Raw genomic sequence first — 13,253 nt, forward strand, 5'->3', positions numbered from 1 at the left:
TCAAAATCGGGCCCAAGAAATTAAATCAGCCCACAAGCTTACGGTCTTAGCAAAAGCAAACCCTAGAATTCCTGCGGCCCCGACAGCCTTCGCTCAAGGATAAATAAATAAGACATTCAGCGTACTCGAACTAGGGTTCTCTCAGTCTCGATCGAAAAAAGGAAGAGTAATTGTGCCTTCTCTGATTAGATCCCAGGATCTCTTCGTTTTTTTTTCCTTTCAGTTTTGCGGGGATTGGTTTTTCCCTCCAAAACAACCAACCAACGAGGGGAGATGACTTCGCGTTTCCAAGCTGCTGCATTGGTGGCTGCACCTTCGTTTCCTAATGCCATCGCATGGTCTGAAGAGAATTTAATCGCAATAGCCTCGGGTCCGCTAGTTACAATACTGGTAATCTAGTCGTTTTTCCATTCCTCCAGTTGAGATTTTCTGTCGAGTGTCGTGCAATCTCCTCTTGAGGTGAAAACTGTTTAAACTGTAAGTTTTGAATTTTAATAATCTGCGACTGGACTGTTTTTCTTTTTGTAATTTCGAAGCAGAATCCAGCATCGCCTGTATGTCCTCGAGGTGTGGTCACGGTGCCAAGTTGTGACCCTCATCCCATTGGTTTGGTAAACAAGGAAGGTCAGTTTCTACTTCTACTTCATATATGTTAGTCATCCAACATACATATGTACCCATATTTGATCCAATTATGAGTCTTTCTGTCAACACAGAGAGTAACTAAATAGCGAATCAAAGTTTTTGAATTTGAGTAGGTCAGTTTGTACTTTAAGTTTGAAGGCTTTGCACTTCAGACTCTCTGTAAATTTAAGAATAACGAGCAGCCATGTCACATGTATGCGAGTTCCTTCTATATTCATGTATGATTTTGGCATAAAACAAGGAAGGTCAGTTTGTACTTTGTACTTTAAGTTTGAAGGCTTTGCACTTCAGACTCTTTCTAATTTTAAGAACAACGAGCAGCCATGTCACATGTATGCAAGTGCCTTCTATATTCATTTATGGTTTTGGCATACGTTTATCATATAGTCTGAAAGAATGGAGTCCTCCATCTAGTATTTTGCTCAGAATTCATAATAAGTTTTACTCATAAATTTGGTAGTTCTTAAGATAATTATAAGAATGTTTCTTAAACATATATTCAATTGGAAGTTTTTCAGAATTGCTCTCTGATTGCTTGTTGCCCACCGCTTTATCTCGGGACCGTCATCCATGTGTTCGATCGATTTCATGGTCTCCAGTCGGAATGGCCCCTAACTCAGGGTATAAACTTCTTTTGTTTTTTGAATGCAAAACTTCAAAGACCCTAAACCTGTTAGTATGGTCTTGTTCACCTGGTCCAATAATTTAGTTTACTTGATTATATCTTAGAGTATCTTACTGAATTAATTGCTTTGCTGATGCTGTACAGTTGCTTGTTGGCTATTTGCACCATAGAAGGGCGAGTGAAGCTTTATCACCAACCGTTTTGTGATTTCCGTGCTGAGTGGATAGAGGTATGCATTGGGAAACCCCGTGATGCTAATCCATACCACCAATACAAGCATGCATGTATATTCTGTTGTTTCAAGTTCTTTCGGAAATTTAACCTAGAAATATACATCCTCAACACCTTTCCCAATAACAACCTGGAAAGGAGGGAGTAAAAACTAATCTGCAAATGCTAACAATGGTACTTTACTGTCATCTATATGTAGCTTGATATGAAAATGCTATTTTATCTTGGAATTTTGTTCAACTTATTCAGTGTTCATTTGTTTCATGTTCCTTTATCAAATATTGTTCATAACAGTTCTCTGATCCCACTCTTATTTAGGTCATAGATATGTCAGATAAACTGTATGATTATCTTGCAAGTGACAATTTTGGGGAGTTGGAGATTTGTTCCTTGGAAACTGATGCTGTAAGTTAGTTTGCCACTTATTTACCTGGGTTGCGTTGTCTAGCGGAGCTATGGTTTTCTAGTTGTTGTTTTACTAGGATTAGCCTTATTATCTTAGTTGCAATCTCATCTTCTCTTGCCAGGAACAAGCAACAGAGTGTGGTTTCCCTGATGATCTTCCAAAATCCCTGGTGGGAAAGGAGCATAAACGAAAAAGAAGAAATTGTTCTCGAGCAATGTAAATGGCTCTTTCCCATCTCTTGTTTTCTTGCTTTTCCAGTCATCTGACAAATCACGTGGTCAAATTACATTAATGTTTTTTTTAACATGCCCAGAATATTTGGATTGCATCGTTTTCCTAGATATTTTTCAGTTATAGGTGTTGCCTTATTATGTATTTTCTTTTCAATGACCATGCTACAGTACGAAGGGCTTAAAAAGTTTCAAGGACGACCAGATATTAGATCTTGGAAGTAGTGAGAATAATAGTGACGACTCTAGCCATTCTACTGAAATGGAGGGAGAGTGGATACCTAAGGTATATGGATTTGGACAGCAAGAGGGGTTCCATAACTTTCACTCATTTCCCGCTCCCCCCCCCCCCCCCCCCCCCCCTTTCTTTCAAGTTGCTTTTCAAGGTTGGAATATTGATCAGTTTTTACAGGGTTATGGTTATCGTCTCAAACATATGTTCTATTTAATTGTTGCTTACTTTTAGGTCTCAGACAAGGTGAAAAAGAAGGATCTACATCAGACAATTCGTAAACATAATTCTAAAGTGAAATCAAGCAAACAGACAGCAGACAAACGTGCACTTCCGCTCATTACTCCTCTCCAATATGCTTCTCGCAATGCAAAACTATCATCACTAGTTGTTGCCTGGTCACCGATTCTGTGGATATCATCTAAAATCTCACCGTTCGGTCAAGGTGATTCATCAAACCGTTGCTCTATACTTGCAGTTGGTGGAAAGGCCGGCGAAGTTTCATTCTGGAAAATCCATGCACCGCAATGCTATTCTGTTGAGCACAGCAAGAACCCTTGTACGGTGATGTTTTCAGGAATTCTCCGAGCACACCATTCATGGATCACTACAATCAGTTGGGCATTGCATGATTCAAGATCTCAAATTTTACTAGCAACTGGCAGTTCTGATGGGAGGTGAGTTAGGTATGTCTGTGGATCTAATCTTCCTCTTTCCCACTGTTCTGTTACTGCATTGAATTAGATGAGGGTCACGATGTGCTTCAATTCTTCTCCCTATAGAAACATAGTGAACTGTGTTAAGAAAAACATTTCCTGATGCTATTTAGAGGCTTTGTTTCCTTTTTAATTGGGGTTACATACTGCTTTCTTTTAGGAACTCAGGAAAAAAACAATGCTTCTAGAAGTAGTTTTTCAATTTATGTCTAAACAGTATCAGTTATCAATTCTATGCTATCCGTTGGGGGGGTGGCAGGACAAGGGCAGATGACTGGGTAGGATTGGCGGTCTGGTTGGTGAGAAACGTTAAAATCTTCTAGGACGAGGATGAACTTACTTGCATCACGTGAATTGAGTAGATGCATTATGGTTGTGAAAGATATTTAATTTTCTTCCAGTATTACCACCAGTCGATCATGAGTGATATACAATTAAATCTTTCCAAGCCAATTAATGTTTAAATTTGTGTGCATTTTTATTTCAGTGTAAAGATATGGTTGGGTAGTTGTGAGGAATTGCTGAAGTTATCGGATGTTAAAAGTCCTCCTTTTTCCTTGTTGAAGGAGGTAACTCATTTGTTTAATTATAGTCATTTATTGTTAGTACTTCTATTTGTTCTGAATTAACACTATTCTGACTTCCAAAGTTCTATGTAGGTTACAACTGTTAATGTTGCACCAGTTTCGGTACTATCACTTATGGTGCCGGTTCAGTCCCCACAAGATGCATTCTTAGCTGTTGGCAAGGGATGTGGCTCTTTTGAAGTGTGGGTTGGTGATATGTCTTGCCAAAAATTTGAAAAAAGGGGCTCATACGACGCACACAATCATGTTGTAAGTTTCCTGTTGTGGACCAGCCCTTTGCATAAAAAAATTATAATCACTTACTTGCGTTACAATTCATTAGATTACAGGTTTAGCTTGGGCTTTTGATGGACGTTGTCTGTATAGCTGCAGCCAGGTAAATAAATTTGTGAAGTTCAGCAGCATGTAAAAAGTTTACTGATTATTTATTGCATTTTATATACTTTGCACTTCTGATGTGTTAGTGTTGAGATAGCTTTTTTTAAAAACTTTTTGCTTCCACCGTTTAATGGTGCCAGGATAATTTTGTTCGGAGCTGGGTTTTACATGGCAGTTCCCTCTTTGAAGTACCGATTCCTTCCAATACCCCTGGTTTGAGGAGTTCTACTGATGTATGGTGTTTCTCTTTTTTATCTGCTTTTCTTAACTAATTTATCTTCTAGTGTAAAATATTATGATATTCATTTGCAGCTACCTGATGCATTCTTTTCATGCCATGGCGTGGCAGTGTCCCCTGGAAATCTTGTGCTTGCTATGGTACGTTCTTTGTTTTCTTATCGCGTTACCCATTTGCTCTCTCCTCAAAAATTTCCTTCTTCTTTTGAAGTTTATTGGAATATTGTTCTTAAGATACTGGATAAATGCTTTCAGTGTATGAAATACTTGATGGTTAAATTATATGCTCTATGACAACCTAGTCTCAATAATTTTGGCTGAGTGCAGGCTTGAATTTGAAGTGTTAATTATTATACATACAACTCTGCTTGAGACTTTAGGCATCTCTGACCTTTCCTTTAGAAAATTTAATGACTTTGGGTGGTAAAAGTTAACAATGAACCTGTCTGGTTTATCTAGAACTTTTATGTACTTAGCAAGTAAGGAGATTGATTCTTGAATACCTATATGAGACTGCTCAGAGCCCTTTGGAAAACTAATTAATATTATCGTATCCTTTCAACAAAAATAATATTATCGTATTCTTCAACAAGCTCCCTTTTCTTTGATTAATCTATTTGAAAAGTTAATATTGATAAACGTGTACTTTGAGGCCATCAATCAATTAACTGAGATTATTCTTGTTTTCTGCAGGTTCGCGGTTTTGATGTTGATTTGTTGGATAAGATGTATCAAGTAAGGTGATATGCTATGCTAACGCTTGAATTCTTCATTAGAGCTATATTTTGCATATGGTAATACTGGAACTGTTACATATTTCCTACAGGATTGGGAAAATCAACACCAATAACGGTGGAAATCTAAGGAGCTGTACTTAATTCCATTAAAAAAAGAAGTTTACTTAATTCAACTTTTAAAAAAAAAAAAACCTGTCAAGTATCACAAAAATTCTGAATGAAAAACTGAAATGATCTCCTTAAGAAAATGAAGGACAAAAGCTGTTCCTTAAGGATTTTTTTTTTATCTGTATTGAAAAAATTGGAACCCCGAAAACAGCACATGTACATCTTGCTTGTTCTCGACCTTGCCCTTTGCGGGAGCTTTGTGCACGGTGTTGTTTCCTTTTTTTGACTGAAGAATTGAAAATGAAATTTTCGGATCTTTGGCAGGGCCATGAAGGCTGCTGTCGAGTTCTTATGGATTGGTGGGCAGCAAGTGGATATGTTACCCAACACGTCCCCAGACTTCGAGTATGAAGCTTTTCCTGGTTTCCCTGAGAAAGAGCTGATGTATTGGGAGTCAAATTTTTTATGGTCTATAAAACAATTTGAAGATCAGGATAGGCCACTGGTTATTTGGGATATCATAGCAGCATTACTGGCTTTTAAGCAGTCTGAACCGAAGTATGTGCAGCATTTAGTTGTTAGGTGGCTCTTAAAAACATTCTTGAAGTCCCAGGCAGGCCTTTCTGTTGAAAAGATTTTGTCCCGTGTCTCCAAATGTTTCTTCAAGATTAGTTCTCGACGATTACACCTCTTGAATATCATCTGTAGACGAGTAATGCTATCTGAGCTCCCGGCTGATCAAATTAACTTCGATGGGCCAAGATTTAGAGAATCAACCGATGAAGAGGGGCAAATGACTTTGTGGATGAAGCTACTCTTGAGAAACGAAAGAGAACTCCGAGAAAGGCTTGTGGGTTTCAGTTTTTCTGTGTACTTAAGTCTCATATCCCATTCAGCCACAAATTTTTCCCAAACTGCAAATTGGTGTCCTTCTGGGTTGGCACAAATGGAGCAGTGGGTGGGTCTTACTCGTGATCATGTGAGGGATCAACTCAAGGGCCTTGCATCAAAAGTTGGAAAGCATGGAAGGAGGTAATCTTTACAGTTTGCTCTCCGGTATTTGAGGTGCAAGAGTCTCAATCAGTTTGATGTCTTTACTTTTATCGGTTGATTACTGAATTAGGTCTGTACCTTGTGAGACCTTGGAATCATACCATATAATGATGATAAACAAAAAATATTAGTTTTCCCCCTCACCACTTAGGAGAAGGAAAGTGATGCAGAATCCCACATCGAAAGATGGTGGGTTTCAAGAGTAGTTTATAAGTGAGGGTAATCCTAACATTGATAAGTTGATTTTCCAGTGATTAGTTAGGCCCAACCTTGTGGTGTTCCAGCCCAACTGGGTGCCCCTTTGTATCAATTGGTATCGGAGCCAACGTCAGCGTGCGCTGCCTCGTTGGACGGTGGACCTCCAGGTCCATTGGTAAGGGGTGGATTCCCTGTGTGCCATGTGGTATCACGTGGCCTGTGGCGAGGCTTGTTCATATGCACGAGGACATGCATTTTCAAGTTGGGGGGAATGATGCAGAATCCTAACATTGGTAAGCCGGTTTTCCAATGATTAGTTAGGCCCAACCTTGTGGTACTCTTGGGTCTGCTGAATTCCAGCCCAACTGGGTGCCCCTTTGCATCAGAAAATGTCTGCATGTTATGAAAGAAAGAGATATTAATTCATTGCCCAGTTAATCGATGAATTACACCAACTGTCATGTGATGTACTTTTTCTTGACAAACAGACGCCGCTCCAGTGAATATGTAGCAGAAGAGGCGTGCAGCTATTGTTCTGGGTCAGTTCTTTTCGATTCTCCAGAAGTTGCATTTTGCCAGGGTCTGGAGATAGTCGATGGAGTTTCTCATAGCCACAAATTGCCAAGGTGTTCGGTCTCTATGCAGGTTTGCCCAGCCACTCCGTTATGGTTCTGTAAGTGTTGTCATCGATGGACTTCCAAACTTGCACCGGAGACTCTCTTCACAATGATTGATTATTCCATAGAAGTCAAATCCTTGACAGATTCTTCTGATGTTGAAGTTTTGTCAAGACCCTTGTGTCCCTTCTGTGGGATTCTGCTTCAGAAATTACAGGCAGAATTTCTACTCTCTCCGACGCCGGTATGAGCTAGTTGATTTGTGTATTTATTGTGTTATTGTACATATGATGTTGGATTGTTGTGCATCAGGATAGAAGAAGTTATTTAATAAGATTTTCACATTCAGCTTAAACTTGTTCAATGTGTTGATGGGGAAATTTAGAGCTCTGGCTGCATTTTAATCTTCCTTTTTTTTTTCTTTTTTTTTTCCCATGAGAGGCTGCATTTTAATCATACCACCACATATATAGCTATTTACGTGATCAGGAAATCTTGTAACTATACATAAATATATCTATTAAAAGACATAATAAATACATAAAATCACTAAACAAAGATGATAAGAAAATCAAATGTTATAAAATCAAACTGAAAGAAACGGGTTAAGAGCCGTTGCGGTAGAAGTCATTGCAAATGGAAATAACTGGAGACTTTTACTGCAAAGGCCCTCGTTCGAAAAGAAACCCTAAATGCACATATTCATTCTTTTATATCCTCCTATAAATAGCTGCACTTGTTTTGTATCTGAATAACCAAAACCAAAGATCAAGTATTCGCATATTGAATACAATGGCAATGTTGAACTTAATCTCAGTATTTTGGTTTTAATCTCAGCGATCATCGGTGGATCAATCGTGACTATGAACAACTCACATGATAAACAGTCTAAGATAATTACAGGATGTGAAAACATGATTAACTTGCAGTAAGCAACACTAATTTACGACTATATACTCCTCAGCAAAGGGAATCTTAATGAGAACTTCTGGGATTTGGTCTAATTTATCATATATTTTATACACATCAGGCACTTAGAAATTTCCAAGCCTAAAGGAGACAATCAAGAGTAGAAAATCTTGAACAGGGATGCCACAATGTGGAAGAATTGTAAAGATCTGTGAAAGGTTCTTGATGCGAGTTATTTGCAGTAATGAATAGAAAACTGAATAAAATTCATGTATGAGTTTTACTTTTTTAAAATAGTCATCGCAAAACTATGTTTGAAATTGTTAAAATAGCAGCAAAGTTCTAAGCAACCTTACGAAAACCGGATGCTCGTACATTAGCTGAGGAAAGCAAAGAGCTAACCGCGACTTCAAAGTAGCACATACTGATACTAAACCTCAAATCATCGAGTTAATGACCAGTCTGTTACTTGTTGAAAAAGGCACCAAATGATGTCCAACTCGAATCAAAGGATGCAGGCCAACTTTGGCGGTGACTGTTCTCTGCAAATCGCTTGACCTGAAAATGATGAAAGAGAGATCAAGACCAATATAGGAAGCAATCTGTTGGTGTAAATGCTACCAAACCGTTTTGGTCACTGCTACATAAATTCTTAGCACTAGTCACTAAATTTACTGAATGATTCTTATTCAAACAAAAGACCCAGAGCACAAAATCCAATAAGCTAACAAAATTGATTATATCAGAGCGGTAATATTTTTTGCAAAGGACCTAGCGATACGTAAATAACTCCCATCCACAAGACTCTCGCTCGCAGGGTGGGGAAGGAAGATTTAAGTACCCTTACTCTCACATAGGTTGAAATGAAGCAACTCTACAAGGAAGACGAGGTTTGCCCTTAGCGTCTGTCAATAGTGGGTGACGATCAAGGTTTTTATACCACCAACCCATACTCATAGGAGCCTGTCACCTAATGGGAAATTTTAAAAATTGAGAACAAAGAAAGGCTGAAAAAATTAAAAGAATAAGAAAGAAAATATCAAAATACTCTCTTTCTTTGATACACCTGGAAATTTTTCTTCCCACTAAACCTAGAAAAATGTACAGCGGGAAGGAAAATTTTGAACTATGATGAGTTTTGCATCCCTGAATAGAAGGCATGCCAAATTGTACTTCAGATTAACTAGTGGCAAGTCTTACTAACTTTTGATCCTGTCACTGATAGTTTATGATGTTTTAGATGCAAAGCAGAAAACTTATGGCTTCAGAGAGAAAATAGGAGGTCTCGCATTTCTATGGTAAGTTTAGGATTATTCCCATTTCTCCTTTCATGAATTGAAGATGCTAAAACTCATTCTTTGAATTATAATAATCGATTTCAGGAAATAAGATTAATTTTGGCTCTATATAAATGTCAAAAAAAGGGATCTATATGCAGATATGTTCACATACGAAAGTTATTAATGATGTAAGATGCTAGGTTCTGCAATGATCTTACCCAGCCCAAAATAGTGACATAAACTTCTGCTTGTTCCATTGCCACATAATGCAGTAAGTTTCATAGGTTGGAAGAGTCCCAGCTAGCATAAACAGCCCCAATTAGCTTCTCAAGTAGTATGGGGCCAGAGCAAGCAACTATTCCTCGATCAAGACCTTCCAAGTAAACACCCCTCGAAAAGTCTAGGGAACGTCCTCCTGCATCAGTTACCACACCACCTGCCTCTTCCACAATTACAACACCAGCAGCATGATCCCATATCTTCTCTTTGTAGCCTGATCTAGCAAACTTCATAAAAATCTCAGCATCGCCTCGAGCAATGGCTGCATATTTTACCATGCTATATACACGCAAGGGTTTTTTCCTGCCATTAAATTGTAAAAGAAGATTTCGTGTGAGGCTAGAATATCAGTAAAGTAAAAAAGTTAACAATTTCTACACAACACATTGGCCAAAGGCATCTAATTGCAACTGAAAGGAGAGCATGTGCAAAATGAACATTTATTAACGAAATACATCATTCGTTGGAAATTCTTAATCCTATAACCATAAGAAAGTTTAATCATTCATTAATTTTTGCTAAAAAGATTAACACAACTAGATAGGTGGAAGAAATATTTTACAATTCAAATATGTAACAGGAAATAGAAACACGGCACACCTGAGCCCCATGCTGTGAGCAACTCCTGCAGTTAAAGAGTGGTTTGTATTGTTCCTTTCCACTGATTCACAAAAGGTTGCAAGTGCTGGATCATCAATGCAAGAAACATGGATTTGCCTTGCAGAATTTGGCCATTCAAGTTTCATATCTCCATAAATCAATGGCTGCATCCAAGCTTTACCGCTGCTTCTTATTGCATAAATTACACATCCTTTTTCCCATATATCAGGATCAGGTTTAGACAATTTTGACAAAGCTTGATGGTGTCGATAAGGGTAATTTAGCAATTCCTTATTCATCGGGTAATTAGGGCATCCAAGAACTCCAATCATAACTTTTCCATCCTCAATCAATGCTAGAGCTACAGCATATTGATCACCACGTACAAATCCCAATGTTCCATCAATAGGGTCAAGTACCCAATGTCTTCCAGTTGGACCCCCAGAAGAGTTGCATCTACCGATAGCCTCAAGAATTTGGAAAGTATCAAGGGCAGTGGCTGGAGTCGGGAGACCATACCTTGGTGCCTCAGCCAAGCACTCATTCACAGTGTTCACCACGGCTGCCAGCAAATCTGTTGATTCAGGCTTGGAGAGGGTTTGCACATCTTCTTCAGCAACAATTGATACATTGTTATCCCCAAAAATATCTGACAGTATCCTGCTGACAGTTGCTTGAACACTCCAATCTTTTTAAGCAATATAGAATATATCCAGAAGTGTGAGTACAGTATTTTTCAATGCACATAGTAAAACTGATGCAATGAAGGTTATAAAGTAAAATTTAAACAAATGAAACATTATTCTGGAAAATCAACATGAATGTTGCATCTGCAGGCAATTTGATCACTTACTTGCAGGTTAATCTATTCTATTTTTCTCTCACAAGTATCTAAAATTTCACCCGCGGAGAAAACCAATATGAAATCAAATATTCCTACACTGACTCTCAATGGTTATGTATGGCACCATAAGAGATGCAAGTGCAAGAGAACAGCCTTGCTCATCCATACTCTGGTACCCAATTCTGTTTAGAATTTTGTACTTTTCACTTTTAAGTATTAGGCACCATATTTTAACGTAATTTCATAACGTTTCATCTTTCCTTTAATTTTCAACTAGAGTTCGCAATTTTCTGTTCCTCTTGTACACTTCTGCTGCATTAGGGAAGTGTTAGTTTCATGCTTACCAAAAAAACCCACATAAAATTCAATTTTAGTAGCGAGTTTACTGTCCCAAGCAATTAGAGTTCAATCACAGTTTTATTTTCCACCCAATACCATGGAGAGAGAGGGAGTTGTAAATCATCAAATATACATATATAATTGGTCAATAGGAGCACCACTAGTTTAGTGATTGCTCCTCACCACCCTGCCTAAGGGCAGAGGATCCCGTTGAACATTAACTAAAAGAAAAAGGGAAACAATCACATGCACAAGGCTCACGTGGTGGGGTCGAGGAAGGGCAAGATAAACTAAATTACTCTCTTCATTGACCCCCTTCTCACTGAACCTCAACCCAGAACCTGATTAGGCATCATTAGATATATACCAGGAAGAGAATATAGTATGGACCAACTTCCATTGTACAGTTAAATTTTCTCAATGTTGCTTTTGCAGGTAACAGTATTTTCTTCAGTCCAAGTTCATTATCAATTTGATTATGGTACGACTGGTGCAGGATCCCCAAATGGATAAATTATAGGAAAGTCTTATCCTTCATAAATTTTTGAATGTAAGTGGCCATCTCTAAAGTCAAGACCTGAATGTGCAACATTAAGAGACACATGCTCCCCAAACTCACTACTTTTAAAAAAAATGGCCTTATTTGTTGAATACCTTCTCCTTGTCAACATCGATAAGCAAGCAAATATAAAATGCTTTTATCCAGTCGCTCTATATATCATGTAGACAAACTCCCAAGTCTTTTCATTATCATCACCGCTTCAACTCTATGCAATATGCATCAAACAATCAAATGGCACTTATGTTCAGGTTTCTATCTCCAAGAAAGGCCATACACAAAATCTCCAGACAACAGAATGCTCACCAGAACTGGGAAAATCAAAATCAATCATTAACTCAACAAACTTCCAGGATTTTGTGTCATATAGGTTATCTAAACTCACCATATTAGACTTTTTTTATTGAACATAATGCTTTTATATTACTATATGAATTGATATATACGGAAGCTGATTATCAGCATCAGCAACAACTGCCATTCCTAAAGCTCTTCTTTCGTTGAATCTTTAGTCGATGATCCTTCTGAGTTCTAATACATTACCAAAACACATTATTGAAATTAAAAGCAAGTTCCCTAAATCTTAAAATTACAATCCCAAACTGTAATTTTCAATGTAATCTCACTTTCCTTTACAATCCTACCGTTTCTTGTCAAGCAAACAAACAATGCAAGGGAACAAGAAAAACTCTAATTAAACACAAAATGCAAATCCCTAAACTCAGTTTCTTATTAAATACCAAAAAGCACAATGTGTCAATTTTAGAAACTGAAACAAAATGAAATGCCCTAAAAAATGGTCACAAACTTCAAGTACCTGCAATAGTAACAGGAGAATCATCATCCTTAGACGTAACCTGGCCACTGCTTGAAGACACCAACCCCTCCTGCACTCTCTGGCACAGAGCACACGCCATATGCACAACTCTTACCGCCACGTCCAACTCTCTGGCGTACTTGCCTTCCCCATCCATGATTCGGGCTCAACCCAAAAAAAAATTAAATACCCAGATGGAGGAACAACGTTTCCTCAAATACCCACCTCGGTATTCGCTGAAACAATGGAAAAAAATTCGAAGCTTTCGTCCCTACATTCTGCAATCACACAGTGCTATGGTTCTAACATTGAAAGTATTGTTTTTTCTTGTTTGCCTCAGATGAAAAACCCAGACCGGACTTTGGGAGAGAAGAAAAAGCGAGTAATTTTTCGAATTGAATATGAGAAACAGAGAGGACAATTCAATCAGAGCCACCAAAAACGACCTTGTCGCATTATTGACGTCAATCAGGTGGAATTGCGGACTCGACTTTGAAGTTTCAACATCGACGACTCGTACTACAATAGTATAATCGCGTCCACCTTAACATGGAGCCAAGCGGCCCAAGCCTATGATGTGAATTTCCCTCGTGTAGTTTCATTTATTTTATTTCTCTACAATTGCA

General features: G+C 38.2%; 2 protein-coding genes across 3 annotated transcripts; one reads left to right on the top strand and one right to left on the bottom strand.

Annotated features, from left to right (window-relative positions):
- Positions 1–98: 98 nt before the first annotated feature.
- On the top strand, positions 99–7,390 carry LOC119984946. 2 transcript variants are annotated; one of them, XM_038829070.1, is made up of 16 exons: positions 99–390; positions 540–624; positions 1,164–1,266; positions 1,415–1,499; positions 1,820–1,906; positions 2,029–2,123; positions 2,309–2,423; positions 2,604–3,046; positions 3,573–3,654; positions 3,745–3,921; positions 3,995–4,048; positions 4,191–4,283; positions 4,363–4,428; positions 4,981–5,027; positions 5,457–6,164; positions 6,872–7,390. In XM_038829070.1, the coding sequence occupies exons 1-16, from the start codon at positions 274–276 to the stop codon at positions 7,248–7,250; spliced, it is 2,736 nt and encodes a 911-aa protein (XP_038684998.1). In that variant the 5' UTR covers positions 99–273; the 3' UTR covers positions 7,251–7,390. The 2 variants fall into 2 exon arrangements, with proteins under 2 accessions (XP_038684998.1, XP_038684999.1); XM_038829071.1 differs by lacking the exon at positions 99–390 and having other exon boundaries at positions 564–624; positions 1,156–1,266.
- A 727-nt stretch (positions 7,391–8,117) lies between these two features.
- Positions 8,118–13,026, bottom strand: LOC119985007 (PAP-specific phosphatase HAL2-like). Its single transcript, XM_038829153.1, has 4 exons — positions 12,628–13,026; positions 10,069–10,756; positions 9,408–9,771; positions 8,118–8,467 (listed from the first exon to the last, which is right to left on the bottom strand). Exons 1-3 carry the CDS (start codon positions 12,782–12,784, stop codon positions 9,468–9,470), a joined length of 1,149 nt encoding a protein of 382 aa, XP_038685081.1. The 5' UTR covers positions 12,785–13,026; the 3' UTR covers positions 8,118–8,467; positions 9,408–9,467.
- Between the last annotated feature and the right edge of the window lie 227 nt (positions 13,027–13,253).

This window comes from Tripterygium wilfordii, chromosome 19, assembly GCF_013401445.1.
Source record: "Tripterygium wilfordii isolate XIE 37 chromosome 19, ASM1340144v1, whole genome shotgun sequence".
NCBI lineage: Eukaryota > Viridiplantae > Streptophyta > Magnoliopsida > Celastrales > Celastraceae > Tripterygium > Tripterygium wilfordii.

What these genes read in the sequence shown, in the direction of transcription:
- LOC119985007 (XM_038829153.1), bottom strand. Translation starts at nt 12,784, where the DNA reads ATGGATGGGGAAGGCAAGTACGCCAGAGAGTTGGACGTGGCGGTAAGA. An exon ending in TTCTCCTGTTACTATTGCAG is followed by an intron (nt 10,757 to 12,627) that starts GTACTTGAAGTT and finishes TTGCTTAAAAAG; the next exon opens with ATTGGAGTGTTCAAGCAACT. An exon ending in GCTCACAGCATGGGGCTCAG is followed by an intron (nt 9,772 to 10,068) that starts GTGTGCCGTGTT and finishes ATTTAATGGCAG; the next exon opens with GAAAAAACCCTTGCGTGTAT.
- LOC119984946 (XM_038829070.1), top strand. Translation starts at nt 274, where the DNA reads ATGACTTCGCGTTTCCAAGCTGCTGCATTGGTGGCTGCACCTTCGTTT. An exon ending in GTCCGCTAGTTACAATACTG is followed by an intron (nt 391 to 539) that starts GTAATCTAGTCG and finishes ATTTCGAAGCAG; the next exon opens with AATCCAGCATCGCCTGTATG. An exon ending in GGAATGGCCCCTAACTCAGG is followed by an intron (nt 1,267 to 1,414) that starts GTATAAACTTCT and finishes GATGCTGTACAG; the next exon opens with TTGCTTGTTGGCTATTTGCA.